The sequence below is a fragment of the Orcinus orca genome, chromosome 9 (genome assembly GCF_937001465.1).
Source record: "Orcinus orca chromosome 9, mOrcOrc1.1, whole genome shotgun sequence".
NCBI lineage: Eukaryota > Metazoa > Chordata > Mammalia > Artiodactyla > Delphinidae > Orcinus > Orcinus orca.
Window position 1 is genome coordinate 15,780,557 of NC_064567.1, and position 26,275 is coordinate 15,806,831.

The 26,275-nt window shown below is 41.4% G+C and overlaps 1 protein-coding gene across 2 annotated transcripts in view; it reads left to right on the top strand.

Annotated features, from left to right (window-relative positions):
- Positions 1 to 26,275, top strand: part of DGKI (diacylglycerol kinase iota) — a 448,623-nt gene that overhangs the window by 360,783 nt on the left and 61,565 nt on the right. For both annotated transcript variants that reach the window (XR_004484538.2, XM_033432383.2), the window contains exons 24-27: positions 10,153 to 10,222; positions 12,771 to 12,811; positions 13,908 to 14,035; positions 16,507 to 16,632. Coding sequence is in view for 1 of the 2 variants with exons in the window: in XM_033432383.2 (XP_033288274.2) it covers positions 10,153 to 10,222; positions 12,771 to 12,811; positions 13,908 to 14,035; positions 16,507 to 16,632 (365 nt within the window). In the remaining variant the exon portion in view is untranslated. The remainder of the gene's footprint in view (positions 1 to 10,152; positions 10,223 to 12,770; positions 12,812 to 13,907; positions 14,036 to 16,506; positions 16,633 to 26,275) is intronic.

Here is a 26,275-nt window from a genome sequence, read left to right on the forward strand (position 1 = left end):
AGTTTTATGAAACTGATACATTTCTTTATTATCCCGGCCTATTCAATGTAGTCATTTTGGCTTAAGAGTTTTGATATAGGGATATTTTCTACCATGTTTTCTTTATGCCATGTTTGTACATATCCACAGATATCATGGGATGGTTGAGACTCTAGAATATGATAAGGATATTGATCTTATTGATTATTTGTTAATAAAAACATGCAGAAGGATTAATGGTACTTATCCGTATCAAAATCTTTCTGTTTTTTGTTTATTTGCAGTAAGGTCAAACCCTGGTGTCAAAACTGCTGCATTATAAATGTCACTTCAAAAGTGACATTTATCCTATGTGGTCAGTGCACAAAAGGTTTGTGCACTGACCACATAGGATAACCAATGCAGCGATCAAAGATGAGTTTCAGGAGTGTTACTTCGCCCCACACCCCTCCTTGAAGAATTATAACAAGCAGGAGCCTTTTGGGTATTAAGAGAAGGTTGGAATAAGAGGTCTAGGGACACCCCAGAACTGCGCATTAAGCAGGAAGTTTAACTGAGGGAGACAGTGTTTGAATTAGCATGGCCTGAGAGTAGGGAGAGGGTGGTGAGGAAATTTCCTAAGCAGAGCGACAGAGAGCTGGTTGAGGGAAGGAGTGAGGGGATATAAACTTTCCCATTTGGCTGGGATCTTGGGCAGACAGGACAAGGAATGAGTTGGAGGGATGGTGAATAAAGAGTTCTTTTTTGGCTATAGCAATCTTAATATGCCTATTAGATGCAAGAGGTTTTGGTGAGTAGAAAATTGGATCTATGACTTTCAAAGCTTATTGAAAAAATTCAGGCATCGACATAGAAATCTGAGGGTCATTAGCAAATGAATGGTATTTAGTTGAAACTATGGGGCTGGAGTTCACTCAGGGAGAGTTTGCATAAAGAAAAGGGCCCAGGGCTTCCCTGGTGGCGCAGTGGTTGAGAGTCCGCCTGCCGATGCAGGGGACACGGGTTCCTGCCGCGGTCCAGGAAGATCCCACATGCCGCGGAGCGGCTGGGCCCGTGAGCCATGGCCGCTGAGCCTGCGCGTCCGGAGCCTGTTGCTCCACAACAGGAGAGGCCACAATAGTGAGAGGCCCGCGTACAGCAAAAGAAAAAAAAAAGAAAGAAAGAAAAGGGCCCATTGTCATATCTGTCTACTGAGTGGTGAAGAAGAGCACAAGCTTAAGAGAACAATCAGTCCAAAAGGGTCATGGAAACAGATGGGCAGCTGGAAATCCAGGAGAAGGTGGTCTCATGAAAACCAAAATTGAAATGTGTTTCAAAAAAGGAAGAAGTAATGAAATGTGTCAGATGGTGTGGAGAAGCTGAGATGACATAGACTGATTTCTATATTTTCCCGAGGGTACGTATAAAATACATGGGGGAGGTGTATTAGTTTTATGTAGAAAGTGACAAAACCAACTGGCAGGAAATTTAGCACTAGATCTTGTGTTTCCTAATGCAGAAACTGGTAATATCAGCATCTCTAGTCTGCATCAGTGAGAGTTAGAGGGTGATTAGGAGAAAGACCTGTAAGAAACATGGACAGCAAAAAGCCTTCAATGCTTTTTAATGACCTTTCCTATGCATGCAATGGAGCTAAGTATACTTGAGAATCAACTGTGATGAAATGAATAGACACCAGTAAGTTTAAAAACTTGAGAAATTCCAGTGGGCTCACTAATTTGCAGTTGGGATTTTAGCTGACGGTTTTCTAAGGCTAGAAGAAACTCAAGAGAAAATCAGCATTTGGAAAGGTGTACAAGTGCCCAAGACACCTTATTAGTGAGCCATATGGCATTTCCCAGCCATTTAAGCATTTCTTTGCTTTGGATTCTTCCTTTCCCAAATTCATAGTGAATTGCCAACAAAGTACTAGGTCTCAAAAATGACACCTTGTATTAACCTAACAAGGCATAATAGGTTATACAAGAATATGCTGGATATTTATAGCCTGCTGAATATTCCTGCCTGCGCCATCTCTGAGGTCAGAACACTAAGGCCCCTCCATCCTAATGCATCTCCTGTAACCCGTAACTGATAAGTTATAACTTGACAAGCAAAATGCACTGTGCTTGCAGATTCGGGATACTCTTGAGCTTGGTAAATAAACTAGAATTCATAGGGAAATTGGACTCTGCATACCTATTTAATGAAGATGCTTCCTGAAGCCACCTACTATGAAATTATTCCTTCTCTGCTCCCTCCCTGGACTTCTTTATGTCCCTTCTTAACTCCAAGTCATAAAGTTACTAAGGAATAGAGGCAGATTCAACCATTCTAGTGATTGTCAACTGGGGGAGATTTGCCCCTCATATGGGACATTTGGCAATTTGGACGTTTTTGTTTGTCATGACTAGGGGACATGGTACTACTGGAGTCTACTGAGTAGAGGTCAGGAATGCTGCTAAACATGTCACAATGCACAGGACAGTCCCCTACAACAGAGAGTTATCTAGCCCCCCAAATGTCAGTCGTGATGGGTTTAAGAAATCCTGAGTCATTCTGATGGCTCTCAGGGCATGACTGGGGACCAGGCAGATGAAAGTGCTAGAGGAAGAAAGAAAGTGGGAAGAAGAGCAGGAGGAATAAAGGAAGCAGAAAGACACATCTGTGGATATAGTGGAGCAATGGGACCAGGAACAGTTAGGGGTGTTGTAGACACTCAGGGTTTCCCCGTTTCTATGGGGTACAACGTAGCTGGCACACAGAATGAGCTAATACTTTGAGGTGTTAATAAATACAGTAGGACTCAATAATAGGTGAAAATGGATCTATTCAGGTGATTCCTCCGCTTTAAGAATTCATTTACTTAGGGCTTCCCTGGTGGCGCAGTGGTTGAGAGTCCGCCTGCCGATGCAGGGGACACGGGTTCGTGCCCCGGTCTGGGAAGATCCCACATGCCGCGGAGCGGCTGGGCCCGTGAGCCATGGCCGCTAAGCCTGCACATCCGGAGCCTGTGCTCCGCAACGGGAGAGGCCACAACAGTGAGAGGCCCGGGTACCGCAAAAAAAAAAAAAAAAAAAAAAAAAGTTCATTTACTTAGAATAGCACTAGAATGGTTGGAATGTTTCACAGTAGATATAACAGTTTCAAAAAGTTCTTTCTTCCTTTAGAGCCTTTACAGCTTTCACTTTCACAAGAAAACACTCCTGATCAGATCTGAGTCTACAGCCATTTGTTCATCCTTTCATCTCTTTTTTTTCTTTCCTGCGTGCGTGCTCTTCTCCTGGAGGATGGGTCCGTGTTATAGTCCATCAGAGCTCTGTCTAGTCCTCGGCAAGCAGCGTGTGCCCACGAATATTTGATTCATTCTCCTTCCCTTCATACTGGCTGCCCTCATTCATCTCTCTCTATTATCTGAAATCTCTTCCTCCTTAATTTGTTTTCTGGATTCTAGAGAATCTAGAATGGATGGGTGGAAACAAGTTCAAGGGAGTCCCCCTGGGAATTACTCTATCTTGTCTTAGGGAAGGACAGGAGTTAGCTAGGAAATTCGGTGCATGTTGTTTTTTTTTGGGGGGGGGGCTAGATCAAAACTGTCAGAAATGGCTCAAATGGAGAATTAAAGTAAGACTTGCCTGGGGCCAGGTCTGTTTGCTGTTACAAGTGAAGGCAAGACAACACACACACACACACACACACACGCACACGCACACGCACACACACACACACACACACACACACACACACACACACACACACACACACAGCTGTTGTTGTTGTTAATGGAAGACTTTCTCACCAGAAGAGGGCTCTTGAAAATGTTGGACTCTCTCTCATTTCCATCTTGTACCACACCATCACTGTTTCTTCATCTTTCAAAGCTGGGTTGGTAATGGCTATTCCATTTCTGCACATTCTTCTGCTGCAGGAGTTGTGGGTGGTAAAGCAGTAGGTTTGAAGAGTGAGAGTTTTGAAAGACAAAACAAAACAGTAGCAAGTCCATTAAGTGGGATTGTAGTTGGACACAGATGCATAAATGCACATTTCTAATCATCCCTGATGGTCTATTCACTAAGATGAAGAGATATTGATATACAACTTGGTGATGGAAAGAGAGGAAAAAAATGATTGAATAGATGGGTTGAGTGCAGAAAATATCAAGACAGGCAGAGGAGAAATTTGGATGGATACATAAGAAATTTGGATCTATACATAAGACATTTAAAAGTAGTGATTATTGAGTAGACATTGTTCAGTGAAGCAGAGATTCCCAATTCAAAGGAACCTCTAATTTGCCTCTGCATACATCTTCCCTAAATTTTATGAAAGAAAAAGAATTTCATTCGCAGTAAAGGTGTAGTTAAATGCTAGGTGAATATTGCTTAATTGGATAACCTACTGGAGTGTATAATGGGGCTGCTGTGGAATCATTAAATTATGTGTGCATCAGCTCTGAGTAATTGAATGTAAATTAAGGGCAAGTTTGGCATATGTGGTTCACATAATTTCCCTATCCATTACATATAATTCATGCCAGTTGACTTTCAAAAATATATGTAAGAAATATCAGGTTTGCTTTTCTGTGTGCTATATTTTTAGCATGAGAAACAGATTTTCCATTAGCATACATCAAAAGAGAAAATGCACATATCAGGGATTTTTGAAATGCGTAGTTTTGTTAATATTATTTATTTAAAGAGCATGCAATTTTAGAAGACAGAAAGGAGCATGGTTATGTCCAAGGTTATATCATTCTGCCTACACTGTAGAGCAATGACAGTTGCATTCATCTAAATCATACCATTTATATGAAGAAAAATAAAAGGTCACAAAATGAGCAAGTCAAGTATCTTACCTCTTTGATGAATCATTGATTTGATTATGCAGTTTGAGCGGACTGAGGAGACGAGAAGCCCTAAACTAGTACTGAAGGCTGTTGATGTGATTGTTAGTGGCACAGCTCAGGGGATTATGTGACTGTCTCCTGAAATGTAGCTGTTTCACACAATCACATTTCTCAAGTGTCTACAGTCAGATACTGTTGAAAGGTGCATATTTTTGAGTTTGTTTTCTGGCTCCATCAGAAATTGTCTTTGTACATTGACTTTAATGTGCAGCATTCACAAAGCAAACATATGTCTGACCTTTCTCTTCACTGTCGCTGGCAAGGATGTTGCCACGTCCATCGTAGTGGGTCCATGAGACTATGGGTCCATGGCCCCATGAAATCCTGGCGGCCAGCCTTGACCTCCTGCTAGGGGCTATTTTGTTTCCTTATATCCCCTTTTCCTGCTCAAGTCTGACTCCTGGTCTGCACTGTGCTGCTGGTCACCCTCCTGCTGCCCCTGAATCCAGGATTTCTTAACGCCAGGGTCACCCACTCTACCTGTGTGCCAGGCCCTCTGTGAGGACACAGGTTACCTGATGTAATACCTACAGTGCGTTAGCAATGTGAGTTAAGGCAACACCACAGCAAGTTTTTCCTTAACCTCTATACTAACATCACTACCACTCGCGTGTATTCTGATTCTCTTTTTTGAGTAGGAGAAACGGGTATAGGTAGACAATCTGCGGGAGTTACATGAGTACAGAAGACTCTCATCATCTCTGCGGTTGTCATTAGTTGGTACCATCAGAGTATAAAGAAGTTTACAGATCTTGGCTTTGGGTTATTGCGAATTCCTTTTTGACAATCTGCTTCTCTTTATTCCTGCTCTACTTTTAATCCACCCAGTATACATTCATCTTTGATATTAAGGTCCTCAAGGTATTTCTCTCTTTTTTTTTTTCATGGAAAGGCATTTTATTTTAAATATAGCAGTGTGTCAATCCCATGTCAGTCCCAAACTCCCAATCTATCCCTCCCCCGACCCTTCCCACCTGGTAACCATAAGTTTGTTCTCTAAGTCTATGAGTCTATTTCTGTTTTGTAAATAGGTTCATTTGTAACTTTTTTTTTAATTCCACATATAAGCAATATCATATGATACTTGTCTTTCTCTGTCTGATTTACTTCACTTAGTGTGATAATCTCCAGGTCCATCCGTGTTGCTGCAAATGGCATTATTTCATTCTTTTTAATGGCTGAGTAATATTCCATTGTATATACGTACCACATCTTCTTTATCCATTCATCTGTCAATGGACATTTAGGGTGCTTCCATGTCTTGGCTATTGTAAACAGTGCTGCAGTGAACATTGGGGTGCATGTACCCTTTCAAACCATGTTTTTCTCTGGATGTATGCCCATGAGTGGGATTGCTGGGTCATATGGTAGCTCTGTTTTTAGTTTTTTAAGGAACCTCCATACTGTTCTCCATAGTGGCTGCACCAATTTACATTCTCACCAACAGCGTAGGAGGACTCCATTTTCTCCATACCCTCTCCAGCATTTATTGTCTGCAGATTTTTTAATGATGGCCATTCTGACTGGTGTGAGGTGATATCTCATTGTAGTTTTGATTTGCATTTCTCTAATAATTAGTGATTTTGAGCATCTTTTCATGTGCCTCTTAGAGACATTTCTCAAGGTATTTCTCTTGACTTTCATTAGCTACTTGTGTCATGAAGTCTGCCAGGTTTTATAATCCTGGCTTATCTTAGTTTTCCGGTTGCACATAATTCTAGACTTCTGCTTGGTTTTTAACTGCCCACCCAAAGTAGACCTTATGACAGTACCTTTCTGGTGTGTACCCTTTTGTACCTTTCTCCACATTGATACAAAGTTACACACATAGATGTACATCATACACATATGGGGTTTTGTTGGTTTTTGAAAAAAAATGGATTTACATTTCTTATGCACTCACTATACATATTATGCCACAATTTATTTATAACAGTAATATACCATGGACATTGTCTTGCTAATACATGAAGCTATAACTCAGTCTTTTAAAACTGCTCCTCTGTTTCATGATATAGATTTAACCTTATCTCTGTGGATAGACATTTATGTTGTATACAGTTTCTACCTGAAAAAACAATGTTGCAATAAGCATCATTGTACAGATTTGAATATAAAGTTGTGGCAGAATTGTAACTGGATCACATGCTAAACCATCTGTTAATGTTCGCCATACTTGTATAGAGTTTCTAATTGCAGTCACATAATACATACAGTGAAGCTATCTAAACTCTATAATCAGAATTTTCTTTGCATGAATGTAGTCTCAGTTCCTTGTCTCTGGACTCTCTGTCTCTGCTGTTCCCATTGTTTACCATATTTCTAGGGGATTCTTAAGCAGATGGGTACCTGGGGGTGGAGAGTAGGTAGTAACATGGCTGGGGAATTTGAGGGAGGAAAAATTCCGAGTTACCAGGCAGTGAACTACCTGTTAAGAAATACTGAAGATTAGTTTAACAGTTAACAAAAGCTGAAGCTATGGAAAATTCTTCAACACCAGAGTCAAAAGAAGTCTTCATAACCATTAAGGTCATCCTTTCTTTTGCTTTCCTCATGTTTTTGCTTGAGTTGAGTTAAAAAAAAAAAAAAACTTCTCTCAAACTTGACCTATACAAACCCCATCCATCCTTCAAAACCCCAAATGATAGTAATTCCTTTAGAAGCCATAAACCTGGGATTTAAGATTATGGCTTCTGTGGTAAGAGAGGCCTGTATTTGAATTATAACTCTACCACTTAATATCTGGATACTTCTGTGAGTTTACTTAAATTCTCAAAGCTGCAATTCTTCATTTACGGCTTGCTTTTAGATCCCAGAAAAGAGGTTCAGGAAGAATAGTAGAGTAGATGGTAGGAGAAAAGCCAGCTGCTCAGAGAGCTTCAGGTGTTTGATACTCTAAAGGTATTTCAGTACCTTTGAAATAGTCATTCCTATTTTTGTAAGTCTGGATATCATTAAGGCATTTTAATGATTAGAATCTTATTTTGTTGAATCCCCTCTGATATAAACTTTGATTATTTAAATTAGTAGCTTTTTAACCTTTTGGGGATCTCAGATCACTTTGATAATCTATGGAAAGCAGTGGAAAATACACATACATATAGACACACCAAATTTACAGGAAATTGCAGGGAGTTCAAGAATTGTTGAACCCATTTGAAGTGTTTTAAAGAGCTCTATGGCTTTAAAAAATGTTTTCACAGAGCCAACATAACATTCTCTTTAAGCAAAACCCCTTTAAGGAAATTGAGTTATATCAGATGCTTTGTGCATCAAGGTACAGAGTAAATAAACGAACAGAAAAATAAGCAAAATAAGTCAGGTACATACATAAAACTCTCCAGATACACAGACACTCACACGTGAAAATGTATGCAATTATATCAACATTATGTTAACAGCCTGTGGTAAGCTGGTTGTGCGGCTGAGGCAATATATCAACCTGCATTTTATTAAACTAAATTATAGCCAGCATTCCTGAATTTGAATATTCTAGCAATAACACTATCAGTCTTTAGGTTTTCAAAATTAAAAAAGAAAGCATTTCTGTATTCTTTCAGAGTCAATTTTTACCTAGGGAAATTCTGATACTTTTCATGGAGGTCTCTGTAGCACATTCGACATCAAAATTCAGAAAGTATCCTCGGTGTTTATGTCCCTTTACTCTTATAGAAGGAAGTCACATTTCTGTTTGACATCTTTGTTTATTAGCCCTCACAGTTGCCCCTAAATGTTTCAGATCGTTTTCGAATTTCTCGATTTATAATTACAGTTCTCACTAAACTGAGACATGTTAGTCGCTTTAGATGTTTTATGAAAACACATTAAGAACCCTAAGTTCCTTTGAAAACAAGATATCACATGTGTCAAAATATAATTCTCAAAATGTTAAACACAATTCTCATATAAATAGGTACATGTCACGATTTCATTTAGCCCAAACCTGATTCAAAAAACGAGGACAGGGCTTCCCTGGTGGTGCAGTGGTTGAGAGTCTGCCTGCCAATGCAGGGGACACGGGTTCGTGCCCCGGTCCGGGAGGATCCCACATGCCGCGGAGCGGCTGGGCCCGCGAGCCATGGCTGCCGAGCCTGCGCATCCGGAGCCTCTGCTCCGCAACGGGAGGGGCCATAGCAGTGAGAGGCCCGTGTACTGCAAAAAAAAAAAAACAAACGAGGACTATATATTTATCTCTGTATCCATAGCTCTAGCACTTCTGTATCTCTACATATAAATCTTGGTACCAGTCCTGAGTAAGACCAACTTTTCCTCTATTAATTATTTAATTGGCAGAATGCATTCATATAAAAACTCCATCTACCCAAGATTTCTAATAACGGACCTTTTTGTCCCCGTAACTTTAGGCCCATGGTTCTAAAACTTTAGCATACATCAGACTCACCTCAAAGATGGCTGAGTGTCACCCCCAGGGTTTCTGTAGATCTGGGGTGGCACCTGGGAATTTGTGTTTCTAACAACCTCCCAGCTGATGCCGCTAGTCCGGTGTTCATACTTTTGAGAACCACTGATTTAGGCAGAAGCTTTGCCTGAGGATCACGTGGGGCAGATTAGACTTCCAGAGAAATCAGTGCAACCCCTGATTCGCTCTCTTCTTACCTCTTCTGTGTTCTTCCCATTTCCTTCCCCTGTCCCCCTCTGTACACACAAGATCATGCACACCCAGCCTCGCTCCAAGGATCCTCCTTCTATTTGAACATCTCAAACCTCTCGTAAGGGTCAAACTCCCAGTGTCCTCCCGCGGAGACCTGGCCTCCCTCGTCATTTGTTCCATTTCTGTCCGTGATCTCAATTTCGCTATGAGCCAGGGCCAGAATGCTCCAAATCATGTGTTGTAAACTAGAATGTGCATTTCATGTTTTTAAAAATTATTAACGGCAGAGATTCTTTCAGTAGGGGACATTTTTATACCTATGTGGAGAACCGAAATACAAATGACAGCCAGCTGCCACTAGTTCCTCAGCTTCATAAAGGGAAAGAGAGTCTCCAAAGGAAGTACATGTCCCAAGTTGTATAATTTATGAATGTTTAATGGAATAATTGTAAATCTCCTGGAAACGTGATATGGGAGTTGTTATGTGAAATCATGCATTTCAAAGCAGAGTCCCCGTGTGTCCTTGCAGTGACAAGTATGCTTCCATCTCTCACCAGCGCTTTGTGTAGTAAAGGATGCTCGCTCTTAGAAATAGGTGATGGGGCAGAATGTGGAGTGAGGGACGCCCCTCAGGTCATTCAAATGGAGCCACCAGGATGTGTATGTCTCTTTCCAGGACCACGAAACCTCCTTCCCCAGGGCGCTCTCAGCTCAGAGACTCTCCCCACGGTGGTGCTTTCTAGATGGTGAGTGTTTCTGTATTTCCTGGAGGGGTGGGGATTGGGGAAGCCACAAGGGCAAGGTATTGATGGATAGAGTGGACTCTAATTTTCCAAAACTATTCAGAAACCCTTCACGTGGCTGCACGTGATTGGTATCTGCATCTCAAACGATGTGAACTTGCTGATGTTGCAACACACTTTCCTGAAGTTATCTCCCTCAAAGCAAGTTGGTTAATCTGGCTGAACTTCTCAACATCAAATTGCTCAAGGTGATATTTCCCTTTCACGCCCCTTTTCCAAAAACGTGTTGAGTACTTGTCTTCAGGCCAGTAGATTGATTCCATAAAGCACGAGGACGGGTACTAAGTGGTATGTCGTTTGCATATTATGGAACTTCCATATTATTTTCAGTAAACCATCATTTCAGGATGAGGTATACATTTTTGTGAAAGGGTAGGCATTTTCAGTTGTGTTCACATCTGCTCTGCTGTTATTGAATGTATAGTAGGTCGGTCATCTTCTGATTGGTTAATGAGCCCATTTTCCATCTCTGTCTCCCTAAATGCTGCCTAATCCCACTTTTCTATCCAGTTACCCATTTTACAGTACATTCCTGCTTAGATACTCCCAGTGTATCTACTACCCGGTATCTCTCTTGTCTGTGTGGACATTTAGCTTTCACTGTAGACCTTTCTTTTGTTCAGCTTTGTGTGCATCTGAAAGGATATAAATGTGGATAAGAGAATGACAGGATGTGTGAGGGTGTGAATATTTTTTAAAGATGAGCACCTGTATCTATATCAAATCTAATCCACGTACATCATGACATCGGTTTTCATTAATGGCTTGTCAGCTGCCTCTGAAGATAATCTATACTGCTTTTCTTCCAGGTCCTTTATTCCCTAGTGATGAGAAGCGCAATCATTTGTTTTTCCTGAATCCACAGAGGAACAACTTATATTTAAGAAAATTACAAAAATGTATATGAATTGTTCTATATAGTCTATTTTATATACAGTCTTAGATAAAATTACAAGTGTGGTTAATGGTCTAGATATTAGTTTTACTCTAGAAATAGTTTCGTTAAGAACATTTAACAGGTGATTGCAGTCATGGTTAAAAGAACAAAGTAGACAAAGTCCTTCTCAGGCAAATTTTACTCTGTTGCCTGAGTATGAGGGCAAGAACCATGATCGTCTTATTTCTTAGCTTATTTCCTTTGGAGAGAAGCTACTCGTTAAATATCTATGATTTTTGAATGATTATTTGCATTTTGAGTTTTTCCCTCTAGTACTATGTACTTTGTAGAAAATCTGTTTATAATACTGGACTATTTTAGATAGATTTAAATGAGGAGGAACATAATTCTTTTGAATATTGATAATAATCAGATTAATTTCTAGAAGCCCAAAGTTTGTCATTAAGTTGTTTTTTTTCCCCCCCTCAAACTACAGATGCAGGCAAGTCCCTTATAGGGTTGCTTAAATAATTTTTGTTTTTTCTGTTTTAGCTTTCTTCAGACATGGCTTAGGGACTCAGTTTTAAAGTGAAATGATGCCTTTAATACCACATGTGGTCCCGAGCTCTGCATCTTCAAACTGTTTTCCAAAATGAGAATCACTTCCTCAGGAAGTCAGGCTACCTACAGTATTTTTTTGTTTATTTTTGTTTTTCCTAGCTTTATTTACTTGATAAATACATATTGAGTCCCAGCTCTGTTGAGGGTTCTGTGCTGATATCTTGAGACATAAAAGAAGAAATGAAACACAGATCTTTAAAGAGGCAGATATCTTAGTCTCAGAGTTCTCTGTGAAGATAGTTTTTATAAACCATGCACAAAATGCAGATGTGCATATAGAGGTAGGAGCAACAAATTCTACCTGGGGCAAGGAGGATGGGGCTGAGGAAGGTTTCACAGAAGAGGTGGCATTTGAGTTGGTCCTTACGACATGATATATTATTAAAAGCAGTTTATTGAGATATAGTTGATTTACAATGTTGTGTTAGTTTCAGGTGTACAGCAAAGTAATTCAGATACATATATTGGGCTGGCCAAGAACTTCGTTCGCTTTTCAGTACAAATAAGACATTTTTCATTTTCAGCAAGAACTTTATTGAACAATGTATTCATTAATCGAATGAACTTTTTTGGCCAACCCTATGTGTATAAGTTCTTTTTCAAATTCTTTTCCATTATACGTTATTACAAGATATTGAGTATAGTTCCCTGTGCTACACAGTAGGTCCTTGTTGGTTATCTGTTTTACATACAGTAGTGTTTATATTTTAATCCCAAACTCCTAATTTATCCCTCCCTCCCTTTCCTCTTTGGTAACCATAAGTTTGTTTTCTATGGGTTAAGACATGGTTTAGGTAGACACGTGTAATGCGGAAGGGCTTCCTAAGCAGTGGAATGGCGGCAGCAGAGGTGTGAAGTCCTGAGTTTTTCTAAGTAGATTTAGGGACTGACTGGGATGTAAGGTTTTTGATTGTCATCGCAGGTGAGAAGGTTGTAAATCTGGTGCCAGAACACAGACCTCTCTGAATGCCGTATACGTTTCTTTCTCCCTAGCTACTTCTGCTGATCGCTTTTATCGAATAGACAGATCTCAGGTAAGTTTTCTTGAGCCTATTTGTGAAAGTGAAAAACTCCCCAGGAACTATACTAATCTTTTACTTTTTTTTCCAACAAAAACACTGAAATGTGTACAAATTCTGGAATGGTATTCATAGTCTCAGCTATGAGCTTGTTATTTGTCTTCACGTGTTTTGTGATCTGTGGACTCAAGGTGATATGGTTTGACCTTGAAGATGAATCCAGAAGATAGGTAGGCTTCTAGACGTTGTCACCAGCCTGCACCCCAAATCTTCATTCACACTGCTACTTTTACTGCTTCCTAGCCAAATTTTATGCCTTTTTAACTATTTCTGATTAGCAAATTTGAGACCTCAAGTGTATATTATGTTGCTTGGTTTCAACTCACCACTTCCCAGAGTTCAGTAATGAGAAAAAAAAAATGCTTATGCCCAATGATAGCTAGTGCTCCCACTGGAAAAGAAGGTACAGAATGGAATCCACTGATAAAACCAGTTGTTAGGGCTTCCCTGGTGGCGCAGTGGTTGAGAGTCCGCCTGCCGATGCAGGGGACATGGGTTCGTGCCCCGGTCCGGGAAGATCCCACATGCCGCGGAGTGGCTGGGCCCGTGAGCCATGGCCGCTGAGCCGGCGCGTCTGGAGCCTGTGCTCCACAATGGGAGAGGCTGTGACAGTGAGAGGCCTGCGTACCGCAAAAAAAACAACAAAAAAAACAAAAACCAGTTGTTAGCCATGCCACTTAGCTTTGACCGGATCCTGGAAGTCCAGGTCATCGTACATGCATGCTGGACCAAGTTGCATGTGGGGTGTCACTTCTTTGATAGTATTTGGGAAGAAGAAGAGGCAAGACCATCTCTGGTTATACCTGACAGTATCCTGGTCAGAGTCCCAAACCAAGAAGGATTCAACTCTCCCCTTCCTCAGCCTCTTGCTACCATGTTGTTTCTGGGAGGGATGCCCACTGGTCAGGCCTCTGAAAATACACTGTGGTCATTTGCTATGTCATAAAATTTCATTATTCCTCAAGACCAAGAATGCTTTGTTTTGTTGTTCTTCAGATGATGGATGTGAACACCTTATCAGTCATCTGACAGACTCCTTTTTCTTCCTTAGGAACACTTGCACTTTGTGATGGAGATTTCTCAAGATGAGATTTTTATTCTGGACCCAGATATGGTGTTGTCACAGCAGGCAGGGACACCCCCAGGAATGCCTGATCTGGTGGTGGAGCAAGCCTCCGGGTGAGTGGGCTTCTTCCTTGGTGGTGTGGTGGTGAGGCTGGCCGCAGGGTCACATCGTGTCTGGTTTGGCCTTGCACTTGACATTTCTAATGAAATCAAACTATTTTGAAATACAGGTTTTCTTGTATTTCCTTAGAGTGTAGTACAGCTGGTTCCATTCTAAGTCTGTCTTATGAATGTCTGGGCAGAATTACTCTTTCCACTCAGATCTGTGTCATGTCTGAGGCTTCTTTACCCACCACACCAGCATTTCCTACCAAACTAGAAAACACTAGTATTTGCGTTTGTGCATATACATCTGTAATGCCTGTATTATCACATTAAAAAACGACACAGGTGGGGCTTCCCTGGTGGCGCAGTGGTTGAGAGTCCGCCTGCCGATGCGGGGGACGCGGGTTCGTGCCCCGGTCCGGGAGGATCCCACGTGCCGCGGAGCGGCTGGGCCCGTGAGCCATGGCCACTGAGCCTGCGCGTCCAGAGCCTGTGCTCCGCAACGGGAGAGGCCACAGCAGTGAGAGGCCCGTGTACCGCAAAAAAAAAAAAAAAAAAAAGACACAGGTGGTTTGACAATTATTTTTTTTCTCCACATCCCTTCTCTTCTTCCTCTCCTCCTCTTCTTCCTCATCCTTCTCTTTTTTCTCCTGTATCAAGGCAGCCTGATACATGTAGATATCAAGCACTTATAATTATGAGTCACACACTGTGCTAAATGCCTTTCTTATATCCCTACTGTTACTTCATAGTGACTTAATCATCTTAAGTGCTCTATGCTTATTTCCTCATCTGTAAAACGGACATGATAATACCTACTCATACAATTGTTTTAAAATTAAATGAGTTGATACATGTAAAATTAGGGCAGTTGGTGGCACTTGGTAGACACTCATTAAAAATTATGTTATTGAAATCATCATCATCATTTCACAATGACCCTGCAGATTTGGTACTGTTATTATTTTAAATCCATAGATAACAAAATTGAGGTTTAGAGAGTTTTCGTAACTTGACCAGTATTGCACAAAAAATAAAGGGGAGAAGTTGAGATCTATTCCATGCTAGAGCCCATGTGTATTTTAACCACCACACTGCACCACCAAAACATATTAACATTTCTAGATTATTTCGTCAATTCAGAAATGTTTATTTAGAGAGCTTTTTTATGTGCCAGGTACTACTGTAAGCACTTGGGAAACAACAGTGCAAAAGTAAAAACACAGAAACCTTGGCCCTTGTGAAGTTAAATGAACTTTTGTAGTTTATTGGTACACAGACGCTAAAGAGTTAAAATAAGGATTTCCCCAGAGAGCGCACACACGTGCACTCAAAGGGCATGTGCAAGTGTGTGCACATACTTACACACTATTAGCAGACACATTCACTTGAGGTAAGCCTCATGCCTGTTCACCCCGTTCACTAATTCGACCACGGCTGCTATTTCTGAGCATCCCACTCTGCCAGGCCAGCTGATAGCAGTGGTTCGTCCCTAGTCTGTGCGGGGCCAAGAGAAAACAGAAGTGGCGGCTGGAACAGATTTACAGCTGTGTTTAGGAGCTGGAACGACTGATACCAGAGCTGTCCTGGCATGAAGGGAAAGCCGACAGGAACGAAGGATGGCCTGATAAAAAACCCCGGGGGTCCCGAAGGTAGTGGGAGAGCCACATACGATAAGTCAGGACTGTCAGTTGTGGGGAAGGCAAGTGTGATGCTGTGTCCCGCCGTAGAAGCGGTAGGTGCTGGAGTCTAGGTGTCCTCCCACCCCACCTGATTGGGGCCGTAGTGTTGGATCTGATGAAGGGTGAGCCCATTTTGCCAAGCTCGTTTTGCCCTCTCGGTCATTCTCTATCAGCTCTAGCTCCAGAGATAAAGTAGCCTGCAAATCCACGAGAACTTGAATCAGTTCCTTTCTCATTTCTTTTCCATTGTCCCCTCTGGAAATAAACTGAGAGCTGGGAAGCTGTGAAAGAGCAAATCTAGGCTTTGTTCTTTTCTAACCTGTCTTTCTACATCAGGCGCCATTGCTTCTTATCTATGTCATATTTAAAATTACTTAATCTTTTTTTTTTTTTTTTTTGCGGTACGCGGGCCTCTCACTCTTGTGGCCTCCCCCGTTGCCAGCGGCCATGGCTCACGGGCCCAGCCGCTCCGCGGCACGTGGGATCTTCCCGGACCGGGGCACGAACCCATGTCCCCTGCATCAGCAGGCGGACTCTCAACCACTGCGCCACCAGGGAAGCCCTAAAATTACTTAATCTTGAAATTCAGTTTTCTCATCTATAAAGAGGGCAGCAGCATACAAAGAGTTCCTGATGGTTGAGAAAATTAGACGGACTAATAAGGGTGAAATACCTCGTAAATACCCAATAAAGATTCATTTCCGTCCTCACATTTGGAGACAAGAATCATCCTGAGAAAGAGCAGACTAAGTCCTGTGGCTGACCTTGAATGTCTGCTGCCCTTCTCCTCCCTCCCAGAATGACAGACTGGTGGAATCCTGCCCTCCGGAAACGCATGCTGAGTGACAGTGGGCTGGGAATGATAACTCCGTATTACGAAGAAGACTCAGATCTGAAAGATTTCAGCCACTCCCGAGTGCTACAGTAAGAGCTCTTTCTGTCTCTTGTCCTGTGTACCACTGGGGTTGCTGGGAGAGGATTCTGTGGGGTACTAGCCAATGGGAAGGATTCTCTTCTCCGTGGTGCTCCAGCTGTCTCCTGATTGTGTCACCCTGTTCACCTTGCTCCCTTTTACTCACCCCGAAGCTCCCAGTGGAGCCTCGCTTTCCATTTCTCTTGTTCCCGAGCCTCAGTGAGACCTTGCATACGGACCTACAACTACTCTGAACCTCATCAGGGTTTGCTTTACTGAAACGCAGTGTTTACCAGATGCCCCTGTGTTTGCCATACTGTGAGGTCATGCATGAGAGTGACATGAGTAGTTTGGAAGTGATGTAGAGTGTTTCATTTGTGTGAAAATTGTGATGTGCTGTGACAGGTCAGTTTCATGCGTCTCCGGTTCTGAGCCTCTGGCTGTGATGTGTAATATTGCCAGGTGGTTTTGATGGCGGAGGTGCAGTGCTTGTAGTCTCTCTGGGTAAACGATGCAGCATTTGTTCAAAGCTCAGGAGAGTGGGTGTGCTTTCATCTGAGGGATGGGTACTGAGTTTTGCAACAGTGTTGGTACACTCGTGTCCCAAGAATCCTCCCTCCTGTCACCCCTCCTTGCAGAAGCAGCTTCAAGGTGCACCCTGTGGTCATGGACACAGTCATGTGCACCCACTGTTTGACTCCAGTCCAGTCACCCCATCTCAGAGGTTGTATAAGTTCGTTGTAATTCGTGAGATCAGGCTGGTTCCCAGTCCGATTCAAGGTCCTAATCGAATAGGGACAGTGGCCTTGTAACTACGCAGTCTTACCATCTTTACAAAATAACAAGATGATTGAGATTCTTAGAAGCCTAGGGTTAACAGAAGAGGTAGGGCAATGCATTGTTTCTAAGACCGGAAGCAATTTCGGTGTGACAAAGGGGAGGAAAAAGAGAAATCTGAAGCTAATTATTTTGGTGGTAAAGGTTCTACTCAGACACCCCAAGGGCAAAAGGTGATTTCGTTTTCATTGCTTCTCTGTACTACCTCTTATTCTGTGTGTGAAGAGTGGAAAGGAGAAAATGAATTACTATGGATTTTCCTTTTTAATTAAACCACGTTGTTAGTTTCCGATGGCAATTTGATTGCTTACAATTCAGGGCATTGTTTTTCATTTCTTTTGTATATGGAATTGAGGTTTGTGAACCAGGCTGCCTCAGCCACCCACTGACAGCTAAAAAAGTGACCATCTAGCTTTGGGCAGGTTTATTTGAAAATGAGGGTTTTAATTAGCCATAGAAATAGAAATTAAGACTAGACAAACCAGAGGAGTGATTCAGTTATTCTTATATACAGGCTGTTTCGAAAAGTGGAAACAAAAGCTCAGGCACGTGAGCTCAATCTAGTTTCCTATGCCCTGATTTTTCTGTGTAGAGTATGTTAACATATATATCATGATACGTGAGATTGTTTCTAAGACAGTAACTATTCTTTCCAAGAATCACAGATAAATGTACCATTTTATATAATAGTCAAGTTCTTAAAACCCTTTCTCAAAATCAACTCTTATTTTTTATTCGGGTTATATTATCCTTTTAGGAATTTCTCTTCATATTTCCTTGAGCTTCCAGTGGCAGCCACTAGTTTTCCTGGATATTTATACTACCTTATGCCTCAAATGCACTAGAGCAGCTGACTCCTTTTTAAAACATTTTTCTGTCAAGTAACGTAGAAAGCAAACATTCACTTCTAGCTTTGAGTCTTTCCAGCTGAACCTCCAGATATTGTGTAACAGAGACAAGTTGTCCCCACTGGGCTCTGTTGGAACCTTTGACTCACAGAATGTACGAACAAAATAAAATGGTTGCTTTAAATCATTTACATACTCTACCTTACCCAGTTTGTCTATTAATTCTGAAAATTTTTGTGTATGTGTGTTCATTAATTCCTTTAGGAAGAACATCTCTTTATTTATTACTTCAGAGAGCATCTTTGATACACATATGTATAATTGCAGTTATAGAACAATGAAATTATGTAATAATATATATTTTATACAGATATGTAATGTATAATAAGGTCAGTAACAGCTAGTATTGATACCTGCTACGTGCTTTGCACTATGGTTAAATTACCTTAAATCTTTCAACAACTTTTAAATCTCACATTGCTTAACAGATGAATGAACTGAAGCTCATAGAGTTTAAAATATTCATCTTAGGTCACCCAGGATAACTGTGGTTTGAGTGAGGTCTGCTTGACTTCTGACTCTGCCATACTGCACTGTTTTCCTGAAGGGCCAGTGCAAAGGCAGGGTGCCCAGAGTCCCAGGGCCCAAGAAAGATTTACTTTGGTATCTCTCTTTATAAGCATTTGTAAGGTGAAAAATTCTACAATGTAGGAAGACTACACATGCACATTAAATATGTACAGCTGCAAATTTACCCACAAGTAAATATGGTTGAGAACTAATTGAAAGCATTTTTTCTTTAAAAAAAAGAGATTGAAACAAAAAATAAAGATAGGCTTTTATTTAAACATTATTTAATATGTGTTCAATATGCCCCAATCTAAATAAGCTCAAACATTATATGAAAAATACTAATGTGCCAACAACACTGAAATATCACGTTATTGTTTTATGTTATTACTTGCATTAAATCTGTCCATCCATAGCAACATACAGTAGCATAAAAATATATATTGTTTTATGGGGTTTTTTGTTTTGTGTTATCTTTTTACTTTTCATCACCTGTATTGAACAGTGCATACACTTTTAGAATTTGCCACTTCATGCAACATCATATGTTTAAAATCCATTCATATCGATGTTACGGAATGCAAGTTTGTGTGCCCAATGCACAGTAAGGCCAAACAACTGAAACGTCAGAGTTTGGAGCAGAGAAAAGTTTATTGCAGGGCCAAGCAAGGAGAATTGGTGGCTTATGCCCAAAAGACCCAAACTCCCCGAAGGGTTTCAGCAAAGCATTTTTAAAGGCAAGGTAGGGGAGAGGGGGTCTCAGGGGATGTGATCAGCTTGTGCACAGTTCTCTGATTGGTTGATGGTGATCAATTCTTAGGCACCGGAAGGTCTGTGGGGCTCCTTGCTCATGATCACCAAGTAGTTAATTTATTCCATTTGGTGGTGGTTTTAACATCTGGAAAAGTCTGGAAATATGCATCAGATACTATTATCTAGGTACTTCAGAGAGGAGCTACAGCAGAAGATATGGGGGAGGGGTCTGTCCTGGGACGGCCTCATAGAGTCCTCCTTGGTTACGTTGATGTATGTAGATTTTAAATCATTTAATTTTGTATAGAATATTGTGTTATACAAATATGCCGTGACTTATTCCTCCATTTAGATATTGATTTCTAATATTTTATTATTTAAAAATACAGTGAACATTTTGCGTGTGTCCACCTGTGTCGTAGGGTGTATATACAGTTTCAACATTTTTAAAAATTATTTATTTATTTATTTATTTTTGGCTGCGTTGGGTCTTAGTTGCGGCTGCAGGATCTTCGTTGAGGCATGTGGGATCTATTTTTGTTGCTGTGCCCCGGTTCTTTGTTGAGGTGCATGGGCTTCTCTCTAGTTGTGGCGTCGCGGGCTCCAGGGCGCGTGGGCCCTGTAGTTGTGGCATGCAGGCTTCTCTCTAGTTGTGGCATGTGGGTTTTCTCTCTCTGTAGTTGTGGTGCGCGGGTTTCAGAGCGCATGTGCCTTGTAGTTTTGTGGCACGTGGGCTCTAGTTGAGGCACGCAAGCTCAGTCGTTGTGGTGCAGGCTCAGTTGCCCTGCGGCATGTGGGATCTTAGTTCCGCAACAAGGGATCCAACCCATGTCCTCTGCATTGGAAGGTGGAATCTTTTTTTTTTTTTAATAGATGTATTTATTTATTTATGTTTGGCTGCATTGGGTCTTCGTTGCTGTGCGCGGGCTTTCTCTAATTGCGGCGAGCAGGGGCTACTCTTCATTGCGGTGTGCAGGCTTCTCATTGTGGTGGCTTCCCTTGTTGTGGAGCATGGGCTCTAGGCACGCGGGCTTCAGTAGTTGTGGTGCAAGGTTTCAGTAGTTGTGTCTCGTGAGCTCTAGAGCGCAGGCTCAGTAGTTGTGGCTCACGGGCTTAGTTGCTCTGGGGCCTGTAGGATCTTCCTGGACCAGGGCTCGAACCCGTGTCCCCTGCATTGGCAGGTAGATTCTTAACCACTGCCAACGGGAAGTCCCAAGAAGGTGGATTCTTTACCACCAGACCACCAGGGAAGTCCCTATACAGTTTCAACTTTGGTCCATGTTGCACAATTTACTTTCCCATTAGGAATATTTAAGAATCAGTATGTGAAGGGCCCTGAAGAAGTATTGTAATATTCTAGGTGCAACTATAGCATCTATTGCTTTCAGCCTTAAAGCCCCAGTCAACTTGGAGATAGTAAAAGTTCAATTTTAACATCTTGTTCACCATGCTAAATAATTCTATAAAAAAATCAAAGGGAAATTTTAAATTCTTAGAACTGAAAATACTGTTTATCAGAATTTGCAGGAAATAACAGAAGTGGTATTTACAGAATGATTTATGACTCTAAATCATTTATTAAGAGAAAAATGATTCCATACAAATAAAGCATTCAATTTGATAAACTGGATAAAGACTCAGAGTAGAGAACAAAGAAACAAGAGTGAAGAGAAATAATAAAGATATAAATCAATGACAAGGGGAATAAAACAGACAAAATAAATGATTAACCAAGAATAAAATTTTTAAAAACTGGTTCTTTCGAAAGGTAAATAAGAGACAAAATTCTGAGAAGGTTAATTTTAAAATACAGGAGATAGAAAGGAATGCAACGCCAGTGCTTTTCCAGCTCATTCTTCCTCCATGGCACCCAGTCAGCATCTGCTCAAGACACCTTTCCCCTCTAAACTCTAACTGACCCAACCTCCCCCCACCAGTCCCCCAGAGAGGGGAGCACGGCTCCTCAGGGTTTTCTCATAGTTTTAACTTTAGCTTCTAAGATTCATCAGCCTCCCTCCTACTTCAGGGAGAGCAGACAGAATGAACAAACAGAATGAAGTAGATTTCTGTTATTATTGGCACTGGTTACATTTATATTAAAATTCCATTTAGATACATTACAATTTTTAAAGAAAGATTTGTAGAGTCGTACCTTGGTATCTGTGGGGAATCGGTTCCAGGACCAAAATCAATGGATGCTCAAGTCCCATAGTCACAGCTCTGTATTTGCAGATCCATATCTGCAAATTCGGCCAACTGTGGATCCTAAACTTGGTACACGATCCGCGATTGGTTGACTCAGGATTTGGAACTCATGGATACATACATACGTATGTATAATATATATATATTATGTATGTATCTGTAATAGCTTCATTTTTCTCTTGTCTTCAGCTATTTCCTTTACCCAGTTTCTTTTTTGGAACTTTAGGTGATGGCCTGGTTCTAATATATGTAGCTTTTCCACGTCTGTGTGTGTATGTGTGTGCTGTTTACTTATACACAGGTCCTCTAGGGGAGACTACAATTCCAAAGAAGGATATACAACACATATAGGATCTTCAAATCCTATGAACACAATAAAAACAATATTTTTACAAAATAAATTTATTTATTTTTGACTGCATTGGATCTTTGTTGCTGCGCTCGGGCTTTCCCTAGTTGCAGTGAGCGGGGGCTACTCTTCATTGTAGTGCAGGGGCTCCTCATTGCAGTGGCTTCTCTTGTTGCAGAGCACGGGCTCTAGGCGCACGGGCTTCAGTAGTTGTGGCATTCAAGCTCAGGAGTTGTGGCTCGGGGGCTCTAGAGCGCAGGCTCAGTAGTTGTGGCACACAGGCTTAGATGCTCCGCGGCGTGTGGGACCTTCCCGGACCAGGGCTTGAACCCATGTCCCCTGCATTGGCAGGTGGATTCTTAACCACTGCGCCACCAGGGAAGCCCCAGAAACAATCTTTAAGAAAGAATTTTGAAATAAATTGGAGAGAAGTAGTTGACTCACACTGTTACTGCTAGGACCATAAGGACTTTGTCTTTAAGTTAAAAAAAAAGTTTTCAGTGTCTAAGAAAGTGCTACTAAAATAACATGTTTCTGGAAACACATTCGCTCTCATCATTAATTGAACCACCACAATTCATAACGACTATATTTCATTTGGGCAGGAGATTCATAAGGAAGTAATTAACTAAAATTTTAGCAGACAGAATCTGATTCCAAAGGAAGACTTTTCCCAACTTTATGATCTATGAGATAAAAAAAAAAGAAAGGCACTGAGTGAAAACTCTAGTATATTCTTTCCAAGTCCTCTTTGAGGAAAGGACAGACCTACCTCTGAACTTACCTCTGAACCTCTGGGTTAAGGGAAAACAGGTAAAGGGACTGCAAGGCATTGTTTAGTTTATGAATAAAAATAATCTTTTCTAGTTCTTATGTTTTGTGGTTTGTGCAAAACCCCCAAAAGAAAAAGAAAAGGAAAAAATGCACATGTTCTTAGTATCTCCAAGTCCTGAGCCTAGAAGACCTAAGGTGAAAGTCACACAGGTAAAAATAAAAGATCTTGCCACTGGATTAAGACACTGGGGAGACAGTGTAGGGAACCACCAAAGGCAGACATTCAGTCCAGACATCTGTGTACTCAGGTATCTGTTACCTGCTTAGCTTAAGCAGGGTTGATGGATTTTTATGATCAGTGGAGCATTTCTCTCTCTAACAAGAGACAGAGTTATAAAAAATTGAACTATAATGTATCTGGTCTGATTTATGACTTCACTAGAATCTAAGAAATGGGTTGAGCCATTCAGTTAGTCATTAATTTATTGAGAAAATATGTATTCCGCACCTTCTAGGTAGAAGCAATCCATATACCTAGGCACTGACGATGTAAAACTAAATGAGAAATTATTGTCTTTGAAGAACTTATATTCAGAGGGGAAATAATAAACCAATTATTATAGTTCCCTCTGATAAGTGCTATAATGGATATATGCGTAGAGCGTTCTGGAAACAAGAGGAAAGAGAATTTGCTGCTTTCTCCAGATTTTACTTTTTTATTTTTATATGAAAATGATGAATATTTAAAGAATTAATGAAAACACAAGCCACTAAGAAAGAAAGAGGCTTTTTAAGGGCTCTATGCTTATTTTCTTCAACTTTTGCCCATAAACAGGTATCTGCTTTTCATCATTATATCACCAGAAATACCTCTCAAATAATTCAGTACTCCATGACAGTTGCACATCACTCTACCTAATGTGTATTTAAGGATGTCTGTACAACCTGGCAAGTTACTTAGGGATATTCAAAACACCTAACAATACCTTAAACTGAAACATTGACCTTTTTTAGTGTAATCTATAATTCTGAACCATCCTATCAAGAAGATAGCCCTGAAATTCACCTCTTCCCAAAACTCAGAAGTTCTGGACTGAACATAGGAGTAATAGCTTCATGCCTCTCTTGTCTCCAGCTGTTTCCTTTGCCCAGTTTCTTCTTGGAACGTTAGGTGATGGCCTGACTCTAGAAAAACGGTTAATTGCGCTTATTGTCGAAGCTCCAGGTTGTCAACAGGAAGACAGACTATTGGGCCGTGATTTTGGTTGTGGAAATATCCTTCGAGCATCACAATCAGATAAGACGGAGAAAATTAATCCTCTTAGTGGAAACAGGTTTTGCTGGAATATATCTTAGAGATGAAATCAGCGCTCTCAGGATAGAGACGGTCCCTTGCATGACTAGTCTAAATCTTGCTCTCCCTGGCTAATCACTCAAGCTGGAAAAATGCCATTTAGCTGACATATATCTTCCTTTCTTCTTTTTTCCCTAACTCACCCCCAGTCATTGTCCTGTCTAGCCAAGCACATAATGATACTATGTCCCTTTACGTGGGCAAAATAATTAATGAGAAATTTTGCTCTGTTCTTTCTATAATTGCTCTTCAGTTTGATCCAGGGAATTAACATATTAAAATAATAAAGATGCACTGAATCCCTGACTCAGGGAACCCTTGCTATTTTACAAGCGAGCAGGTAACTCTGGTGGGTATTAGCGGTTGTAGGTGCCCTGTTGATGAGCACAGTGGTGGGGGGAGGGGAGGGGGGAGGAAAAATTGTTTCTAGAAGCCTATGCAGTGAGATGTTAGCGTGTCTCCCATGTACCTCTGGATTATTTTGGTTGTGTTAGTGAAGTTTAGTCCTTGAAGAGGTTTTGGATGTTCTTTGGATGGAGGGGAAGAAACTTGGTATGTGGGGAACCGTAAACCATCAAGATTTTGTGGATGGAACAGAATTCTCAGATTTCCAACTAAAGGAGACAAGGCAAAGCCAGAGCATTAGGAAGTATGGGGACAATTTGTGTAGAAAAGCACTTTTCTTGAGTTTCCTAATAGGTAGAGAGCAGTGGAAAGGGCCTCTTAGGAAATTATTGAGTCTTCTTTAAAAACAAAACAGAAGAGATTTCTATTTCCTTCCAACAACATGCTCTGCCTTAGGGCATTAAGGAAAGCAGGTCAGAAGTAACAAGAGTCTTGTGTAACAAAATCACTTAAGCACCATTCTAAAATGGGGAAAATAACTCCATCTCCCTCTGCACTGGGGAAGTTAGAGTGAGTATTGTTATGCCAATATAGGAACGGGAATTGTTTTGTTTTGTTTTCAGTGGCTGTGCTACAAGTGGAGGCTTGGACACACAGGAGAGCCCCTCGTATTCCTCTGTCGTGTCCCCTGGGAGCAGCCGTGTGCTGGCGCAGGGTCACAGTACAATCCATTTCTGTGCCGTCAGTCCCCTCTTCCTTGAAACAGTGGCTGGATCTTCCTTGAGGACTTGACATTGAAATCTCATCAGTTTGGAAAATAGGGATGTAGGGTATGTTGGATGGGATTCAAGCTAGAAAAAGTTGGCATAGATGCAGGGAATGTTAGTTCCACAAAATGATGCCGCGTCTCTCCTTGAGGGCCCAGTTTTTTTAAACAACAGGATTAAAATTTAGTCAAGGGTGACAAGAACCATCCCCTGGGAATGCTTGCAATGTCCCTGCCATCAGGAAAGCGCCCACAGCTCCTGAGGTCTCCAACAACGATTTCCCTTCCTTTCCAAAAGGGGGCAAATATGCAAAGCTAAGTGTCCTGTCATGTCACTTCTAGAGGATCCCACCTGCGGACCATGGTCCTCGACACGTGCCCCATCACTGGGCTTCCATGGCAGGTTTTGGCAATGGAAGGGAAGGTGGGAGGCAACTTCTCTTTCCCACAGATTGCCACTTTATAAGGGTGCCCGTCAGGATTCTCGCTCTAACAATCAGAGAAGAGGCTGTAGTTTCTCCTAAATATGACTTTGGTGCATCTGCCTGTGACATGAAGTATTTCTGCATGTCAGTCCTCTCTCCAACACTGGTCCTGGGACTAACCCCTCAGAGGCTGCCCTCATCTCCTCGTAAGGTCACTGAGAAATCAGCTCACTCCTGGCTCCCTCTTTCCCACCTCCCTACCTCTGCAGAGGGGACCGGGCCTTCAGGGAACACCAGTGAGACAGCGCTGGGGAGAGCAAGTGAGCCTCTGTGTCCTGGCCCTCTGTTCCTCGTCCCATTCACCCCACTTCCTCAGAGCCCAGTGCATTCAGTGTTCGGAGGTCTGTTTCAAGGTGTCAGCTGTCTCC